Below are 22,322 nucleotides of genomic sequence, written 5' to 3'. Positions count from 1 at the left end.
TAACCCCAAGTCTCGGTGGCCCAGTGGTTTGCGCACTTGCCTGGCATCTTTGAGGACCCGTGTTCGAGTCCCAGTTGAAGCTGTTTGAAATTTTTTTTTTTGCCAAGTCCAACACCGTCTCTTCTATCATTTTAAGTAGACAAAAGAGGTATGTGAAGCCTAGAACGGCCTAACCCTAGGCTAAACCAAATCGTCCACATTAAATTGCTTCGGGCCCAGTTAAACCCCCGTGTTATTTTTTTTTTCCGCATCATTTTGTGTTGAGAAGATGCGCAACGAAGTGCTCTTTCATTTCATATGCGGAAACCATATCTTGGAACAAGCTTCTATGTGAAACCTAGAACGGCCTAACCCTAGGCTAAACCAAATCGTCCACTTTAACCCCTTTGGGACCACTGGTGTATAAATTGCTTCTTTGGTCTAGTGGTTCGGGCTCCATATCATTAATAACACATCCTATATATTTCTTAGTAATTAAAACTGAACCAGCTTGCACAAAATTTTGAAAAGATCAGAACCTATTGATAGATTGGCCAATGGACTGGAATGATACCAAAAAGATTAATAAAGCCTCAAAATTTGTAAAACTGGACTACAGGATAGCCCATAATATTTTATGGAATAAGATAGAAATGATGTTTGCCCAGCCTGTGGAGATGAAACAGAAACAAATACATATATACATATTTTCATTGAAGGCCTCGACTTAAGTATTTTCATAGTTTTATTAAAACAAATGTTGAAAGATATTTAACCCTTTAATTTTTCACATGATGATTTGTTTTATGCTGTTTGGATTACAAACATTTAACAAATCACAGCCAAATGAACTTTTAAACCTTATCTTATCTTGTGCTAGGCAAACTATCTATATTAGAAGAAACACCTGCATAGACAGTCCAGATAGTAATATTGATCTAATTAAATTCTACAAACATATTTTAAGAAAATCCCTCTTATATGTTATAAGAGACATGTTTTATATGGTGTGAACGAATTTTCTTTTAGTGTATTTCAAATTTTGAAATTTATGGATTTTCATCTCATAGATTCAAATAATATAATAGTATATACTTTATACTCCGTTACTAGAGGTTGCTCCTACATTCCCGTGCTTGTGCTTTTGTAACATTACTTGTCCGCAATGTTACAAGTAATGTTACATCCTAAAATGTTTACCCTCGAGTTAACTGTGGACTTGGTCCTATTATGTAAATGTAAAATAACAAAACAGGGTTATCTCCCTTCCAATATGAAGTTATAGACTCGCACCGCTATATCGCAACCTCGTTTCATTTTAAATCACGAAATAATACCCCTATTTTAAGAAAGTTCCTTCCGCCTGTAAACCTCCCATTATCTCACCAAGTCTTTGAGTAGAATCATTTGCATAATTTGTTTAAGTGTTGTTCGTATATGATAAAAAAAAGCCCCTTTCCTATATAATTCTATGTAACTTATTATATGTTTATTATTATTATTATTATTATTATTATTTGTTACTGCCATCTATTACATTCAAGAAAAAAACTGAACGGAGATAATTTTCCAATATTTCATTCTTATGATCCAATTTCATCAACTTATCAACAGGTGTGTATGAAACTCAAGCAAGAGCCATAAATGTTATAAATGAAAATGAATTTTTGATTTTTTGTCGCTAAGTTTTTTTTTACTAGGACTAGTATCCCTTGTATCCCTGGTAATAGCCGCTGTACCTGACTGTAAAAGATATGAATTTGAAAAAACTTTTTGGAAAGCAAAAGATGAAATGTAACTGTTTGATTAAAGAACAAACGCCAAAGAGTAGACTTAATTGCGTTTGTCAAACTACCAAGAAACCATGTCTAAAATGACCACACGACGACGACACGTGGAGGTCATTTAACAATAAAACGAAATAATGATACCAACTGTAACAGACAATAACCCTTTTCTTCAAATCGATTGGATGTTTTTAGAAAGAAAGTCGAATTCTTAAAAATCAGTAGATAATTGTTTAATGTTAGACTCCAAAATAAAGTTAATGCGGTATTTTGACAAAATGCCTAAAGATATTCCAGAATTTGTAAGAAACCGAAATAATGGACAGGCGTGTCAGTTGTTTGAAATTGTCTCATCACTACCGACCACCAGGGGTTGATCTTTATAGTATTTCGGACAGAAGATGACCGGTTTGAACGTTTAACTGTGACGAGAAGGAATTATTTTGAGTGGTCAAGACATAATTCGATCGCCAATTGCGGTGAACTTAGGGGCCAGAAGGCAGAGCTGATAATATCATTATGGTATTGTTCAACAATTTCTCCGTTTTTATTTCGTCAACTTATTTGACTGATAACATCTCCTGTCCGATTTCAGGCTGGGTGATATCTGGGTGTCATATTTAATTGTTATCTTTTAAGTCTTTTGTTTCCTTACACTTTCTTTATTTCAATTTTCATTCTCAGTTCTAACACAATGTACATATTAGATCCATCAATTGAAAAACTCCAACAGTCTCAAAATTACTATTTGTAAGTATTCGAGTCGGATGGCACGTATTGCTTTAAAGGCCATCTTGATTGGTTTATAAAACATTTTTCAAAAATCAGTTTTATTTAGCATTAAAAAATATGGTTGTATTTCGCTACCAGCGACGTTACAAAGAGAATATTATACCGGTTATTTAAAAATTCAAAACAAATTTAATGCATAATTAACATCGTCAAAATTTCGAGATCCCGCACCTCCGAAATTCTTGGCGTATTTCTACTAATTTTAAACATTGTTTCAAAATAGCCCGAAGGCACTCGGCAACAAATTCTACAGTCTGACGTCATTTGAAGCATTCGATGCGGGCGTATAAACGAGGTTTGGCCTATTGCGTTATCACCTTCGATAGTGCTTAAGTAAAGCGGGTCGTTCCCCTCGCCGCGGGCACCCTTCCTCAATCAGGTTAAAAATCGCTTTAATTTGTATTCATGATGCAGTGTATTATTGTTAAAAAATCTCTCGGATGTCTCCCGTAGATTTTGAGAGACGCGTGGTTCAGCCAGATTGGAAATTGCGGAATCAAAATATCATTGACATCATATCATAAATATATTAAAACAATTGTTCATTAGTTAAATGTTTTATAGAGGTTTTTTAGCATTTACATGCGTAGTGGAGAAATTCATAGCTCCTATATACTATATACCACTCTGATTGCTCGTTTAACGTATACGGATCATGAAACACTTGAAACTGCAAATAATAAAAAAAAATACTCGTCATTTGAAAAGACTTAAAATGTAAATCCAAGCGATGATTCGCTGATTTTATTTATTTACAATTTAAGGCATCACTCACGTTGATGGACCTACTAAAAATGTATTCTTCTTTTGCTATATTTCTATCATATATAACAGGTTTCATGTATGGGCATCACGACGAGATAAAACGTTTTAATTTTGGAAATGGAGATGATAAAAAGTTCAGAAAGTAATTAATCACCAATGATTGGAAAGTGATAATTATATTTCTCATAAAATAGCAAACATTTGACAGGAAAAATAGAAAATAATTAACCCTTGGACATGGAAAGATGGACGTCTTAGTTTCCAATGGCGATAGAAAGTGTCGTCTGTATTGATGACACAATGGTCGCCATGACACAGGTCACATGATGAAATAGTTCCGGGTCAACAAGAGGGGGTGTAGTTTGACCCCTCATTAACTTTTAGAACTCTATAAATTACAACTTGTTTTGTTTTTCTCATCGGAAATGATCGAACGATTAAGTGACGCCTGCAGTAAACACGTGACCTAGAAGACAGTTCTGCAGAAAAATAAGTGAAGATCAAATGATTGGATAAAGCCAATTATTGATTTGATTGATGAACTAGTCAGATCTATCCAAATAAGGTCATGACATTGACATGTAAAGCACACGCGTTTCACATCCATTACTATTTGAAAATGTATGGAAGACGAGACAGCTTTTTTTATATTGCTTCTTACTATCAGAAGAAACTATTCAAACCTTTAATAGCAATACAATGCGCAGTCCGTTTCATATTTTAAAAAAAAAATTTCGTTCCTGAGACTAAGGTGCGATTGGTCGATTGGTCAAATGTTTTCTGCCAACTCGGGAGGATATCATGTTCTTTTCAAATCCCCTCTTTACTCAAATTATCGACTCTTATCCTTAAATACATATCTCATTGATAAAGAAATAAATCTACCACAGGGGGTATGACTTCGAAACGTTTAGTTAAAAAAAATATCTTTATAGTTATTCATACTGTACCGCCCACTTTTTATTTCATATATAACGACCTTATATTAAATATAAGGTACATGAATAAAATAGATTTAATTACAGGGCAGTAGGTACCGCTTATTATTTTTACCAGGTGCTGTTTTTACTTTCTTTAAGAAGCATATTTCTATTTCAAATTTCCCTAATTCCCCCAAGGTGATTTTGTTGGCAGCACGAGATCATTTGGTTAAGAATCGCCATTAGATAGAAAATTAACTCACAATTTCGATTTTGTTATTTTTTTATTCAGACGTTAGTGGCGTTATTTAATTTTGGAGGGAAAGTTTTTCTGCTGACTTACAAGAAAAATTGAACTTTAAAGGCCATGGATGCATTTTCGGGGTTGATTTGAATATTTGAATTCAGAAGTACTATAAGTGTACGAAACTGGGAATTTCTTTGCACATTTCTATGGATTTCTTTTCTATATATGGCTGTGTCTTTAACTTTCAAACGCGGATAATTTTGGACTCACAAGAATTTGAAGCTCAAATTTCGAAGGGGAGCTGTGAATCCTATTACTGATCAACTTAGCCAGCAGAAATCCCGTTTCTGACATTATGGTGAGATTGGTCAACGAATGGCGAACGTGTCATCGTATTTAAGTTATTATGATTTTAATACACAAAACATTAAACCTTCAGTTTTAAATAATCGAGAAAAAGCAACTACACGTTGATATTTTCTGGTCCTTTTGTGAATCGGTTTGTTTATTTTAAATGTTAAATTACCAACAATTCTAGACAAATAAATAGCTTTCAAAAATCCAATTCATGGCCTTGTTTTTTCTTCAGACACCAGGGTGGTCAGTGAATAATCAACACTTTCAGAATGAAAATTGTGTTTTGTCTTGTTAATTTACTGTACACCTGTAATGATATGTTATTACTTGGCCTCCTATAGAGTTACTGCACTCAGTTTAAAGTGTACACGGACGTGCTATAGAACGTGCATATGTTTATTTATTGTCAGATATATAATAACAATGTATGTTCGAAAGGAAAGGGAGTAAATAAATAATAACAGTGCACTGTGGTTTATATTTGTAAGTTTTATTTTTAAACAGTGGAAGACAATCAGAAACAAAACATTAGTCAAAATCCGAGTTGGGCTCCCTGATGGGGCAGTCACTAACCTATAATCTTGTCACTTGAGTTGAAAGCAATTCAATGAATTAGGGTACTTAAAATACACAAGTTTTTCTTATTTTCCCGTGTGCTCTGCCCCCGAGTGACAATTATCGACTATTTGACGAGGGTCCAAAAAGATGGTTGAAGGGCCGGATGTAATTTGAATCAAAATTAGAATAAAATTTTTCAAATTAAAAACATAAAAAACACCAATTTCTTAACTGTCATGTCATTTTGTTAGGGGAATATTTTAATTTTAGTGTCATTTCTTGAATTAGAATGAAAATCGTGTCAGAAATGTCTATTTGTGCATAAGCAGAATGTTTCATCTGACTCAAAAGAGAAAGTATTGAGGAAAGTTTCATGGAACATATTTAAATGAAATATTTATCCAGTTAGACATTATTTCCATATTTTAGAATCTAAATTATTTTTGTACTTAAAATCTACATAATCTTAGCTTTAATACAATATTAATAAAATATTTTCACCGTTAAAATAGTGTTCAATACAACAATTAAAGAGCGATACAGAAATCTATATAATCTTAGCTTTAATGTAAACGGCACCATAAGTTTGAACTTAAGAAAACACACCTTAATGCAAATCTAGAACAACCTTTTCCTCTCTATTATCTCTTTTCTGGATCCTTGATCGATTGTATTGCCGATTGCCATATATAAATCCTTACTAAATTAGTAATTTTCTCTCAGATTTTCCCTGCAATCTTTTTTCATGTCGTAGAATATAGTGTGACCAAAAAATTTTATTAGGCTAGACTACAAAGTGCCTCATTACCCCTAAAAATTCCTAAATTACCCCCAGGTTGAAAAACCCCTGCTCTAGAAGATGTGGAAATTGCCTTTCATACATTTGCCATTCTTTATGCTCTGCTTCATAAAACAGTTCTGAAAAACTTCTCTTTACATATTGATTTGAGAAAAAGCCTCTTTGTATCATTCTGAACTCAAAACTGAGCATCGTGTCCAAAATATATATAAGATATATTAGCAACTTTGGTTTTATTCTGCATTCTTGTTATGTTCAATGTTAAAACTCCACCGCTCCTCAACCACAAATAATTCAAATTTCAGGGTGGCGACCCATTCTTGAGCTAAGATCAAGATCCGGAATTTGACTGGAATTTATCGGATGCCATGTGGAGGTAAAATCTATCAAAGAAAATAAACAAAATAATAAATCTAGGCTAATTTTTGAAATATAAAAATGGCCGAGGTATTGAGGGCAGTTGATGAATGTCTTCTACCGTTTCTACATGATTAAAATAAAAATTAAAATAAAACTTTAAATAAATGTAAATCTGATAATGTTTTTGTGTCAATATCAAACAACCCACCTACTTTCATCAGCATCATTCTACTTCCCTTAGCTTCTGCGCGTGAATTCATTGGCTCGTGCACGCACGTGCCACACGTTAGAAGAAGCACGTCACGTTAATTGACATCATGATCAACCAATACGAGGCTGGCTAGTGGAAAAGTCATAGTAATAACAATCGATTTGAAAACTGATGAGTGATTGTTAATATCCAATAGAAAGGGGACGAATAATAGGGGCCGAATCATGCGCGAGAAGTCATGAATATCAAGTAGCGTATTATTGGACCCTAATTATTCCCCGGACCACGTGAAGAATGGAACAATAAGAGAATTGGTATAAAATAACCAGACGTCAATTAGAAGAAGTTTAATTCTGACTCCCCGAACAAGGTGACAGTCGTAAATATTTTAAAATGTGCTGAGGAAATTCATTAGTGACAATTAATTAACTAATATCAGATTAATTAATTTTTGGATTCAATGGACATATTTTTTATAGTTTTGAATATCTAAAACAGTATATTTTTTAAAATTATATATTAAAAATGTCGAGATCGTTTTTAGTGGATTCGTTAATCGTTCAGAAGCCAGCCAGGACCAGTGTTTCCAGCCCCGTGTCATCAACTTCAACAGATTCCATTCTGTCAAGACACCTACAACATCTACCAAGCAGCCATGGGTTGCCCTGCTTCCCGAGGCACCCGGCAGAAATGTTAGGTCTGTGCTGTCCTATGTGTGTCCATCCTAACCAACACGGTCTACCACCATCCACCTCGGCGACCAATATGAAGACATCTTCAGCCTTAGCTTCCATACCTAAAACACTACTCGGGGGATTGACCTCGCCGTATTCTCATCCGTACCCTCATCATTTTGATCTGGTGGCATCAACCTATCCCCAGCATCACGCCATACAACCGTCCAGTCCTGTAGCTTCCTATGAACACGTCAGTGCCAAAAGACCACATTCAACATCTAATGGTAAGTCAGATTTATTTTTATTTTTTAAGTACAAAATGAACACCAAGGCACATTAAAGACTATATCAGACTAATGAAATTTCAATGGGACAAATTTTATAGCTGTTCGGCAGGGGTGGGCTAGTAAGTAGCTTAAAATCTACATAATCTTAGCGGCATCGTAACTTTAATCTACTGCCTTAATGCAACTCTAGAACAGAGGTTTTCAACCTTTTCCTCTCTGTTACCCATTTCTGGATCCTTGGTCGATTGTATTGCCCATGTCCCTATATTTCAAGGGATACTAGGTTCGGTAGTTTGAATTCATTCCATAACTTACAGGAATATTGTAAAAGCTTAATTTTAATGTTTATAATCATAAGGTGTGTTACATCAAGTTATTTGATGTTTGAAATAAAAAAATATAAAAAAAGAAATAGGATTTTACAGACTGTTGCTGTTAAATAATAATTTTCTATTCTATTTTTCAGAAGTGAACGGTCCGTCCGATGACCTACCGAGCAGTAAGAGAATTCGAACCGCCTTCACCAGTACGCAGTTGTTAGAATTAGAACGTGAATTCAACTCCAGTATGTATCTATCGAGACTTAGAAGAATCGAAATCGCCACATATCTGAACCTATCCGAAAAACAAGTGAAAATCTGGTTTCAGAATCGTAGAGTAAAATATAAAAAAGATGGTGGAACGGAACCGCGAGACTGCCACTGTCTTCGCACGTGCAATTCGCGTTCTCACAAAAAGAAAGACGACACTGGTTCAGAACGAGGTGATGACGTCAGTGATGACACTGATGATGATGGACATGAGTGCTCACGTGACCAACATGAAGACTGTACAATCCACGTGGATGTCGGTCATCCTGATTCTCCAATATAAACATTAACTTTAACAAACTTTAGATTTAATTTAAACCAAGGGTCATATTTTAATTGACCTTTTGTTAATGAACGTGCATTATAGAACTGATCGGGTCGGAATCCTGATGATGAAACTACAGCATTAAGGTCAGAGGTCAAAGTCACTGCTTGTAGATGGTGAACAGTAAAACACATTCCAGATTTATACAGTCCAGTAACTGGTCACAAAATTAACTTTATGTAGTATTTTAAAACTTTGTTATTCTCTATTACGGCTTTAAAATAACAAAGTGAATAATAGATTTGGAAAATGCTTCATTCCATGATATTTCTAGACTTTTGATTTATTCGTTTGTTATAAGATATTGAAAAATATTTGTGTAATTTTTATTTTTTTCCCATATCTTTTACCATTCCTGCGAGTAACATAATCTTTTTCGGAACATTCCAATATATTTTAGTGTTTTACATGCTACATCAAAAAAATGCCGCGATATGAATTTTTTTTTGTATTTTCATTCTTTTAAAGAATATTTTCCAATAATTTTCAAGAAAAATATAAATGATTTTTGGTTTTTTTTTCTTTGTAGAATTCTGTTTCCTTTCCTTGTTACTGCCTTATTCTCCTTCCACTATCCCGTGTTATTTTTCTGTTCTTATACTTTTACTTCCTTTGTGAACAAAAATATTTGTGTCGTATGTTATTTCAATTATTATTATTATTTCTTTTTATCATTATTATTATTATCATCATTATTATGTTATTATCATCAATATTTTTTTTTATCCGATTCGAATGTATTACATGATGACATTTGAGAAAAAGAATGTAAAAATATTTAAAGACTGATAAATGATACGACTGTGCCTTAAAAACATTCCGAAAAATTATTTTATTGGTTATTTATGTAAATAATTGTTAAATAAACTTCATTATTGTTTCTTTATTTTTTACTTCAATAACAAAAAGGCTTGCAGCCACAGCCGTTCTTAGGTACCGGCAAAACGAAACATTTCGGATGGATCGAGATAATACCTTCGAATTTAACACGTCAGAATGAAAAGACCAAGTTGGCAGCTTAATGTAGCCCTCAAAAGGAATTATGTTTTAGGACAGCATGTATCACCAACCATTCCAAATAGCTTTTGGTTCTGTCATACGTTATGCATGTATCGAGATGATACCTTCGAACTTTGCCTGTCAATGAATACGGAGGAAAAAACCAAGCATCTTCTAAATGAAAAAACCAAGTCGGCAGCGTTCTGTAGCCCAAAATATAAATTATGTTTTGGCAGAAAAAAGATTTAGGCGTACATAGATTGAAAATATTCGGAGATATATCCTCGACCATTCTAAAAGACTTGTGATGTAGTTGGAGGGGAAAACGCAACGCCCCCTGATTGAAACCAAGTTGGCAGCGTACCGTTGTCAGAAAAATTTTAATACGTTATCGAAGCAAAATCTTTGTGTGTGCATTATTTGAAAATATAGGAGGTATATCCTCGGCCCTTCCAAATAATTTTTGATTCATAAGCCTATGCTATGACTGGTATATACCCCAGTTTTCGTTACTTTTTGTCAGTGTATTACTATCGAATAAAAATGATAGAAAAAATTATACGTATTTATCATTTCAGTAAAAGAGGTAGATATTAATTCGACAGATTGTAAATAGTATGGCTTACAGACTTTCTGATTTGCTGTATTCGCTAAGGTACAATCCAACAAACTCGCTGCATTTCCAATTTCCGTGAAACATGAAAGGTGGCTATTGCAGTTAAAGTATAAGACGAAGTTCTTAAAGCTTGACATAGTGGAGATGACAATAATCCTACTCTAAAAAATATTGTACACGATAAGTGTGTTTTTTTGAGTATAATGGTGAAGAGATTCTGTTAGTTGGAGTGTAGAAAAGCTCATTATGAAATCTGTCATGGTGATATATGTAAAATAACATCCTCGAAAACACTTACAGCAATGTCATAACGTATTTCCGCACACGTCACAACATAAATTCAACCGGTTTTATTGTGAACGCTCTAGTATTCTATTGTGAACGCTCTTGTCTTCTATTGTGCACGCCCTGATCTGACCTTGTTAAGGTCATCAATGACCACTGGGATTGTCAAGGACTCTTAGGGTAATTGGCTTAAAAACTACTTTGCCATCTATTGTGTCCAATTTAACCTTGAACAGTTTGGCTACAATTCGCACGAGAAATTTTGCGGATTTAATGGTATTGAAAAATGTATAAATGAAAATTTCATATTATTAATACGGCTCGCAGAACTTGATGTTTCGTATCTATATGGGTGAATCTTATTGCAATTCATGATCTGAAGCATTTTTATGCATCTCGTATTCATCTAATATTGAACCAATATAATGCTCGATAGAAAAAATGTCTTCACCCAACGTGAGGAATCCTAACCACTCACTAACAGTGTTTTGAATGGTAAGCATGATTATGACCATATCGGACGGTATTGGGTAAAACTTCCACAGAACATGATATAATGAAGAATCTGGTTTTAAGTGGTCCGGTAAAGTAAAAAATAACCCAATGTTAAATTTTAATTTTGAATTGTACAAATAAGGCAAGGGTGGGTAGGCTATCTTAACATATACCAAGCTTGAGATGTGTTAATTGAAAATTTTCAACGTTTTGGAATAATTATATACTATGGGTATAATCTCAAAATAAACAAAAATCACATCAAAAACGTTAAAAATATTGATTTCATTATTCCTGTTGATTAACCAATCAATGCATGGCAGGATTAAAATTCATATTTCATTTGAAAACAGAGCCTGGGGGTTAAAATAGAGAATAAATTTCCACTGTCTATAATTTAAAATAATTTAACTGATTCTCTTATTTCTATATCTATAATTTCTTTTATCGTCTGCTAGATTGATGACGTCTACAGCCCGCCATTTTCCCACACTATCTAACGAAGCGGAGAAATTTCCACGCTTAATACCATATCGTATCTACCAAACCTGATTTTATTGGTCATGTTCATTCGGGAATATTGTGCACGTGCGCGACGTCATATTGACACAGGCACGTGTAATTATGGAGCACGCGGATTAAGGTCAACATACATCTTGGCCTACCCTGCAATTTATGTGTAAAACGTCATCAAATATTGAGCTCAATAATTGATATATATGTGACCAGGTTTAAGGGAATTATAAAAGAAAACCCAGTTGAACGTGAAATAAGAATATGAGGCTATTGTTTTGGATAATTTGAATCATTCTCCGTATGACAGCTCGGATTTAATTCTAACAATTTTTATGTTTTTATGGTTGATTTAAATGGGGTTATTTCACTCGCTTTTTAACCCTAACCCTGTCAACCTAGAGTCTGGATGTGACAGGACATGTATAGTTAGTACTAAAATAAGGGTTAATTTCTCTATTGGTAATTTATTAGTAACCCCAGTAGTGTTCAGATATCAGAACATAATAAACCGAGAAATTTGATGCTAGTGAAAGATTATTATGCCACGTATAGAGAATTTGTGTCAGAGATATATTTCTTTAGATTTGGTCAAAACTGGGAATCTGATATCCAGTCAATAATACTCTAAATTGTGTCTCACTGATTAATTTAAACTTTGATTTATTACAGACATGTATTAAGTATATTTGATTGAAATTAAAAAAAATTCATATTACCACGTTCTGTTTTGATAATTCTTTAATGCTCTACTATTGATGTATTGAGCACCTTTTTAACAGTGTTATTTCTCTATCGCTCTACAATTTTATGTATTGAGCACTATTTTAACAGTGGTATTTCTATATCGCTCTACAATTGATGTATTGAGCACTATTTTAACAGTGGTATTTCTATATCGCTCTACAATTGATGTATCGAGCACTATTTTAACAGTGGTATTTATATATCACTCTACAATTGATGTATTGAGAACTATTTTAACAGTGGTATTTCTATATCGCTCTTCAATATTGGTGTATTGAGCACTATTTTAACAGTGGTATTTCTATATCGCTCTACAATTTTATGTATTGAGCACTATTTTAACAGTGGTATTTCTACATCGCTCTTCAATATTGGTGTATTGAGCACTATTTTAACAGTGATATTTCTATATCGCTCTTCAATATTGGTATATTGAGCACTATTTTAACAGTGGTATTTCTATATCGCTCTACAATTGATGTATTGAACACTATTTTAACAGTGTTATTTCTCTATCGCTCTACTATTTTATGTATTGAGCACTATTTTAACAGTGGTATTTCTATATCGCTCTACAATTGATGTATCGAGCACTATTTTAACAGTGGTATTTATATATCACTCTACAATTGATGTATTGAGAACTATTTTAACAGTGGTATTTCTATATCGCTCTTCAATATTGGTGTATTGAGCACTATTTTAACAGTGGTATTTCTATATCGCTCTACAATTTTATGTATTGAGCACTATTTTAACAGTGGTATTTCTATATCGCTCTTCAATATTGGTGTATTGAGCACTATTTTAACAGTGATATTTCTATATCGCTCTTCAATATTGGTATATTGAGCACTATTTTAACAGTGGTATTTCTATATCGCTCTACAATTTTATGTATTGAGCACTATTTTAACAGTGATATTTCTATATCGCTCTTCAATATTGGTGTATTGAGCACTATTTTAAGAGAGCGATTTCTATATCACTCCATGATAATTGATGTATTGACCACTTTTATAATAGTAAAAATAATTCGTTATTGTAAAATAAACACATTGTTTTCTTTTTAAGTGACCGTTGGATCAGATATTCCCTTATTACCAATTAACTTCAACTGCAGTATACGTATGTACAGACCTATTCATTTATCGTATATATTCTAACAGTGGAAATATTCTGTTATTGAACATATATACGTACAGAAACTAATAACACATCACTAAATATTGTTGGAACTTTTTGTTTTTGTAATGTGTATATTTATTAATGTAAATGTTTCAAATATCACTTGGCGCCACTCTGCAATTGGTTTTCTCATTTTGCCTAAAGGCTCGCTCAATAACAGTCTTTATGACTCCTGTAGAGACCGTGTTTAAAACAGAGTTATAGATCCTGATATTACAGGATTAACGAGGTTTATAGAAACTTAAGTTGGATTTAAACAGGATCTGATATCAAAGAAATATTTCATATTGTATTTAACTGTTTTTATAGTTTTTACAGATTTCAAATTAAAATTGAAGCCTTGCTTAAATCCGTTGATTGTTTAACAAATTACTGAACTATCTATACCAAAGGAAAATACTTCGAAGTAAAAAGTTTCCCATTAATATGGTAATTGACTGTATTATTTTTGGGGCACATTGGAATGAATCCAAAGAACATCTATATCTACAGTTTAAGCCGATTGGTAGTTGTATACATCTTCCTAATTTATAATAAAGGGACTCTGTAGCATAGTTATGACACCAGGAAAGTCTACAAATGACATATTTTCTTTACCAAGTTTGAGAAATTCTTTGCTCAAATTCGTTTAAACGGGCAGTCTGGTTTTTAGGTTGAAAATGGTAGGTACTCAAATTAATGAAATCTATACACCGAAATAAAGAGACATAAGTTCAAGTAGACACATATTTTAGAAATATTTTCAGGTCTAATTTACGACGGTTGCATACTGCCCCTTTAAACATTTTTTTACAAACAATTTACAGTCCAAAATTATTGATAATCATTTAATTAGCGTATTATTTTTAAAACAGAAGTATTGAAATAAATAATTAATCGCTGATTGGTCTAGAAAGTAAACAATTAGCCAACAAAACGCCTTCATTTCCTTCAAAATCTCTTCAAATAATTTAATTTTCTCGCCAATTCTGTGGTCTTTTTACCAACTTTATAAAACAGTGGGTTAAATTTGCCGTCCTGTCCATTTACTAGAATAGAAACACCAGACGCAAGTTGTTTGTCGCCTCAATACACTCCTCTTAGAGGTTTAGATACTTTTAGAATTTTTTTGTGGTAAACAATTCCATAAAATCATATTCTAAGACGAAAGATTTTAGCTGGAATTCGGCAAAACAACACCTCGTTTAATTAGATTATTCCGGATTCAATGGGAAATTTGTAATAATTCACCAATCAAGTCAAGCAGTCTGTTTTTGGTTTATTAATCAAATTAGAACGTTTAGCATACGTTAAATTGATTCTGAGATCCTAGCGAGGGGCCACTAACCAGTGGAAAATGACTGTTATATTTTTTCTCCAACCATCTGTTGTAGCGTTTATTTGACGTGAACCCGGGTTCCACCTAGTTTTTGTCTTACCGAGATGTTTTGTTCAAGATCGCTAGTTTATTGTAGAGTGTTAATTGTACGACAGAAGTGTCCCCCTCTTGACTTTAACAATAATTATCATCACTTTAATTTTCTCGCCATTTTTTAATGTTTTAAGCCGTCCATGTTGAATTGTTTTTAAAGATTGTTATTTTTGATTTATCATTTTCGACGGTCGATGATTTTTTCCCAGATTTTTCAAGTCTTCACGTATGTTCCCCACTTAACAAAATATCCGTTTATGAAAAAAGAAATATGGTACATGTGTCTCTTAAATCGCTTCATTGGATTCGAAATGCTCATTAATAAAATCCGACCAATTCAAGAAAAACATTTGTCAAAGTTGAAAGATTTTCAGTAAATTCTTGATTTGTTAACTGACGATAGTAAAATTACTAATTCAGTCGTAATGGAACTTTTAGTCTGTTAAATAGAATTTCAGGATTATCCACACGTGTAGTTTGTGTACTAAAAAAATACAACACGTACTTAGGCACGTGCGTGTTCGGATCATTTACTCCTATAAACTAACATTATTTTACGGATATTTTAGTATAATTTTATATTTTAGTAAATAATACTATAATAAGAACTTTGCAGATATTTTGTTAATCTAATAATTAGACATAGAAAAAATTATTTTAGCACGTGTGTTAGTAAGAGTTTGAGAAGTTCCTTTCGTGTCAGAAATATTTAAAAAAATCAAATGGTGACTATGATTATTTTAACTTCATCCACTGGACAAAACAAATTACTGAAATAGGAAAATACCGTCTATAATCAGTATCTAAATATATGAGTGGGGCCCGTGGACTTAAGGGGTCATAAATAAAAAAAATATTTTTTTAACATATGCTCTCCTGTATTTGTTTTTGGGGGTGGGGCCGCCGTTAACGATGGGATAGACTTGATTCAACCAGTCTTTGTGGTAGTCTATAATACACGTATTAGTTAATATAGATAGAACATTTGAATTGTAATGTAATGATAAATAAAGAAAATTTCAAAAGGGAGAATTTTGGCACCGGCTTCAGAAATTCTAAATCCTGTTTTCAGAGAAGTAACCGCCCTCCTCCACCTGAAAAGATAACTTGGAAGTCGGAAGTTTAAGGCTATTAAGAACTGTATCTGGCACAATAACTAGAGAGGATGATAGTTTAAAATACGACAGAGGGCAAGATTAAGGTACTATTAACATATGTACAACCAAAGTCACTTCTTAAGTAACATGAAATCTGGCCCACACGCGCGCTAGATGCAATCTGAAGTTTAAGATTAAGATATACAAAAGCTTGTCAGATCTCTATTATCTCCCCTTGACAGCTCTTCAATGACGTCACAACGTGTCACGAGATGTTATAAAGGTCATACGACAGAACTAAAATGTCCACATTATAATTACGCTGTGTTTTCAAAAGACGGGGATTTAAAATTGTAACAAAACCACACTACAAGTTTAATCCCTTGGTTTTTATGGTGAAATATTTTATTAAGAATTACTACACCACTCTATGTTTAATGCACATGTTTTGCACGCGTAAATGTTATTGGAAATAATGAACTAAATGATGGTTTTTATTGTAAAGTTTGAGGTTGGACTAATTTGGACAGAAGGTTATCAAGCTCTTTAAAACTAAAATTTAAATGTGGTTGTTTAAAGCGTAACCAAAGATACCGCCTCTTCACGTGAAGGGGATAACTCTTGTCACGTCGATGAATAAATTAATTCAAATCTGGTAAAATTGGGCGGGAAGAACATTAGGCAAGTTACTTTAAAAAAGATAATGATAAAATGATGGTTTACGCCATACTAATGTTTGCAGTATTGGGTGAATCGAGGCCCTTAGCCAGACTTGATTATTCTGATGGGTAAGTAATACATCCAAAGGGGCAATGGGGTATGGTGTAAAGATGCAGTAATGAAATGGGTCGGTTGCCATCTTAAATGTTTAAACCATTACTGTGAAAGTATGCACATGAGATAACTGGTGTATTTTGCAATATCTATATCTATATATATAGTCTGAAAGCTGAAAGCTGAAGGCAGTCCCTCTGTCGTGAGATAAAAATTGTAATAATGACAAATAACAAATCACAGAAGATTGATTTAAAGGGAGGTAAATGTGCTCATGATTATTTTCAAACTAGGTCGAATATATTCCATATAAGGAATACTTGGTGAGAGATTATATTGCATTAAACACCTTTTCAGGGAAGTGTAAATGATTCTTGAAATTTCAATAATATTACCAGACACGGAATACCTCTTGGGAATGCGGACATAACAGTTCTGCTTCCATTATTCAAAATTGAATTTATAATTGGTTTCAGATTTGATTTTACATTTCGTGATTCGTGATGGTTAGTGGTTCATAATATTTCATGGTTTATTATAGTTCATAATTCATTATAGTTCATGGTTCATTATTATTCATGGTTCGTTATACATTTCAGTTCTTTATAGTTATTGTCATGGTTTATTACAGTTCCTAGTTTATTATCGTTTCCGGTTTATTATGGTTTATTAAGTACACTGTACGTTATATATAATGGTATGTTACAGTTCATGGTTCATTATAGTTCATAGTTCGTTATTGTTCATGGTTCATGGTTCATTACGCATCACTGTGCGCTATAGTTCATTGTTTATTACAGTTCGTGGTTTATTATTGTCCATAGTTCATAGTTCATTATAGTTCATAGTTCATTATTGTTCACTGTACGTTATAGTTCATGGTTTATTACAGTTCATGGTTTATTATTGTCCATAGTTCATGGTTCATTATAGTTCATCGTTCATTATTGTTCATGGTTCATTATGCATCACAGATCGTTATAGTTCATTGTTTATTACAGTTCGTGGTTTATTATTGTCCATAGTTCATAGTTCATTATAGTTCATAGTTCATTATTGTTCACTGTACGTTATAGTTCATGGTTTATTACAGTTCATGGTTTATTACAGTTCATGGTTTATTATTGTCCATAGTTCATAGTTCATTATAGTTCATAGTTCATTATTGTTCACTGTACGTTATAGTTCATGGTTTATTACAGTTCATGGTTTATTATTGTCCATAGTTCATGGTTCATTATAGTTCATCGTTCATTATTGTTCATGGTTCATTATGCATCACTGATCGTTATAGTTCGTGGTTTATTGTAGTTCATGGTCCAATTGAATTTATAGTACCCTCTCCTTAATTTATAGTTCATGACTCATTCATGGTTCATTCAAGCCTGTGGTTTACTATAGTTCCTGGTTCATTAAAGTTCATAGTTCATTATTGTTCATGGTTGATTATGCCTCACTGTACGTTATAGTTCATGGTTTATTACAGTTCATGGTTTATTATTGTCCATAGTTCATGGTTCATTATAATTCATAGTTCATTATTGTTCATGGTTCATTATATATCACTGATCGTTATAGTTCGTGGTTTTTTGTAGTTCATGGTCCAATTGAATTCATAGTACCCTCTCCAAAATTTATAGTTCATGACTCATTCATGGTTCATTCAAGCCTGTGGATTATTATAGTTCCTGATTCATTATAGTTAATAATTCGTTATAGTTTATGGCTCTTTATAGTGCCTGACTCAATATGGTTTACTGTTATTTATAGTTCATGGTTCATTATAGTTCCTGGTTTATTATTGTTCTTAACGTATTATTATTGGTGGATCCTTAAGTTCATGGTTAACTATGGTTCATTACAGATCGTTACATATTATATTTTATGGTTCACTATAGTTCCGTGGCCCATTATAGTTCGTTCTTTTTTACAGGTCATGGTTCGTTATATTTATGGTTCATTATTGTGAAAGGTCCATTATTGTCCATAGTTTATCATCGTTTATGGCCCATTAAAGTTTATAGTTTATTAAATTTTATGTTTTTCTATAGTTCATGACCATAGCTCGATGTTATATTACATAGTTTAAAATTCGTGGTTCATTAGATCGGATGTTTGATGGTTTTTAGTAGTTCATGGTTTGTTATATAGTTTGTGGTTCGTAATAGTTCATGGTTCATTATAGTTCCTGTTTCGTTATAAATCATGGTCCATTATATTATATTTTAGTTTCTGGTTCGTTACAGCTCGTGGTTGTCATAGTTCGTGGTACCTTACGGTTCATTGTTATCATAAATGGATTATGTTCCAATAACGAATTGTAACGAACTGCAATTAAAATTTAATTTTTTCACTTTGTTTTAGCTAATAAATCATGTGTCTTTTGTTGGCCTTATTATACCTTTTCTTGAAAATCAGACAAATATCTCAAACAGATGTGTGTTTTTAGAGATTATTTCTTGTTACTTCAAATTATTTTCTGTGATTCGCAAATGACCAAATTAACACCCCACAAGTCGATGTATAAAATTAGCCAATTTCTAATACCAGCCTCTGATACTATCTGATTAACCCTGTCTTCATATTGCACCAACTGGTCCTATTGTCCATAAGCAACATCTTAACCCCTCTAGCCCTAAAAATATGTCTCCTTTGACAACTCTATTCAAACCCAATAAAATGTTATAAAAGCTTTTAACGGACCCTTACAAACATTTAGATCTCCTTTGACAGTTTCCTATCATGTGATCGACAAGAATTGTTACGTTGTAATACCCGTGTATTAAGTCATAGACATGTGGGTACTACGTCATTGAAGATTTGAGGAGAACTCCGTCGCGTGTCTTAATGGTCATATGAGGTAATAATAACGTGCTAAGTGGAACTAATCTATGACAACATTACGGTGTCATTACCAAATACCAGTAAATTTCGTCCATTCATAATGACTAGTTCAACATCTTGACATCGCCCCTCGAGATGGATACCTTCTATACGCCGATGTTACTCAATGGTTGGGTAACGTCCACCTGCCTTCAACGAGTCCAGACAAACTCCTATGGTATTGTTCAGAGGTCGACCCTCTTATTCAACATTCAACTGTTTGAATGTAATGACTACTTTAGAGAAGAAAAGAAAAGGGACTGAGATGTCGCGACACTCAAAGAACTAAGACTTTGTATACAATAGAAGATTGAAATGAAGATACCCTCAGTTTAAATTGGACCAATTAGTCCACAAAGAAGAAAATATTGACTTGATGAAGGCAAACTGAGCCCAAATCCTTGATTTAGCACTTTGGGGTGTGATATACGATTGATTAGGAGAGTGGTACCAAAGCCATTAACCTTACCCAGTGTCAGATATTTTTCCTTGACTTTCCATGAAACATAGAAAGTCACATCTACTAGGACTAGCTACTGTCATCATAGTGCTCAGTTCAGTATCCAAGTAAATAAACCATTGCAGTGTTAATTGTGTGAACATCTTGAATGATTTTCATTTGACATACAGGTGAAACGAGCACATATTTTTTGTCTAAAAACAGCCATAGAGCAAAAGATTTGTGGTCTGCCCGTTAGTCACTGGGCGAGGGAACACAGTTTTGGTTAGATCCTCGAAATATCCTGGAAAATAACCTGGAATTAGGTTATGTCTAGTGTTTCTATAACCAGACAATAGTAAAACAGTGAACAGCTCTTTAGAAAATAACCCAGAATTTTGTGATGCTTGGTGATTTTATAAACAGACATCAGAACAGCACAGGACCACTATCTAAAGTATAACCCAGAATTAGGTGATGTCTGGTGTTTCTATAAACAAACATCAGAACAGCACTGGACCATATCTAGAATATAACCATGAGTTAGGTGATGTCTGGTGTTTCTATAAACAAACATCAGAACAGCACTGGACCACTATCCAGAATATAACCAGGATTTAGATAATGTCTGGTATTACTATAAACGACTACAGAACACCACTGGGCCACGATAGAATATAACAATGATTTAGGTGATGTCTGGTGTTTCTATGAACAGGCAACAGTGAACTGCTGTGAACCAATGTCTAGAATATACTTCAGAGTTTAGTACAACAGTGAACCACTCAATGTAAAACAACCCACAGCATGGTGATATTTGGTGTTTCCAGGTATAGAAAATAGTACAACAGTGGACCACCTTTGGCAGTGCTAAAAAACATTTTGCTGTCTGATCTGAAGTTAGCTGAAAGTTGTTAAACATTCAGTTCACATCTACTGGCAATCATAAATGATACCACGAAGAGGTCACGAAAGTACGGTCGAAGATCTACGTAAAAAGACCAATACGAAGCCAGACCAAGATGAAGGTTAGTGGGTAAAAGGTGAATCGGTGCCTTTTTGAATCTTGGTGACAAGAATTCATGACATATGAATAAGTGTCAGAAAGTTCTGACTGATGATTCTGGGCTGTAAAGGGTTATTCGGTACCAATAAGACGGTGGCGTATGAAGAAGGTGTATTGTGCCCTCAATGTAAAGGTGAGCGAGTACCATCCTGAATGTTAACAAGGTGTGAAAAGTTGTCTGAAGTTCTGTCTAGAATCTGAATCGTCTGACAACCACGTGACAACTGTCGATCAAGTCCTGTTTTCAAATCAAACTATTAAAACTGTTGTTCAACGTTTAGTCTAACGTTTAACTGACAACTGAGTTCGTTTATTGTCATCTTTTAACATAATATTGCCTGATTTGGATGTTTAAAATGTGTATTTTGAAATTATTAACACGCTACTTGAAGAGTTGTTGAAAACAATTACAATTTGAAGGTTCGTGGAAGATCAGCAAGCTGGAAGTCGTTGAAGAGTTGATTTTCTCTACACGGCTTGGGGACTTGTGAAAATAGCGAGAAGGGTTGGCGGGGTAATAATTGTTAAATACATATTTACTGAAGGAAGTTTGATTTGTTCTATGGCAGCGCTCTGACAATATTCTCTCAACTTTTCAATGTTCAACTTTAGCCTTTTATTCCCGTCGAACTATGGCAGTTTTTTTAAGGACGTTGGTAACAATTATAGGGCTCTCGTTCTTCTGTCTCCCAATGCAATTTACTGCATCAAAGTCTTTGTACTTGATGAAATCAAACTCAGGGTGTTTGAAGTAATCAACTGTTATGACGGTGTTTTTTTCTCTCCAGGCAGATGGCAGCCAAACTATCAGGCATATTTCAAAAACCCTGCATAAAAGACGGAAATTCATATCAGTTTTAGACAATATAGGCGTCTTATTTAGCTAATCATTGAAGTACCCTTTCAAACTTTTTATTCTTGCAACCGGATCATGAATAAATGATATCTGTTCACGAAACAAAGCCAGAAAAAACTGCAAGACTTTAGTTTTATCTTCCAATGGATTTTATTAGCAATCTTTTTTATTATGCTTATTTTTTCGCTCTTCTTTTTATCTGAAAAATACCAGCTTGATATCGGTGCACGTGGGATCCGAGTCCCGTTACTTTCATAAAACGCGTGCACCGGTTTCTCATACCCAAATGAGCGTGGAGA

The 22,322-nt window shown here is 33.6% G+C and overlaps 1 protein-coding gene across 1 annotated transcript; it reads left to right on the top strand.

Moving 5' to 3' along the window:
• Positions 1–8,240: 8,240 nt before the first annotated feature.
• On the top strand, positions 8,241–8,414 carry LOTGIDRAFT_99857 (hypothetical protein; the record flags this gene model as incomplete). Its single annotated transcript, XM_009067188.1, has 1 exon — positions 8,241–8,414. A coding segment is annotated over one exon (174 nt), but the record flags the coding sequence as incomplete, so codon positions are not given.
• Between the last annotated feature and the right edge of the window lie 13,908 nt (positions 8,415–22,322).

Source organism: Lottia gigantea (assembly GCF_000327385.1).
Source record: "Lottia gigantea unplaced genomic scaffold LOTGIsca_80, whole genome shotgun sequence".
Classification (NCBI taxonomy): Eukaryota; Metazoa; Mollusca; class Gastropoda; family Lottiidae; genus Lottia; species Lottia gigantea.
The sequence above is the reverse complement of the archived record's forward strand: the minus strand, read 5'-3'. Positions and strand labels throughout refer to the sequence as shown.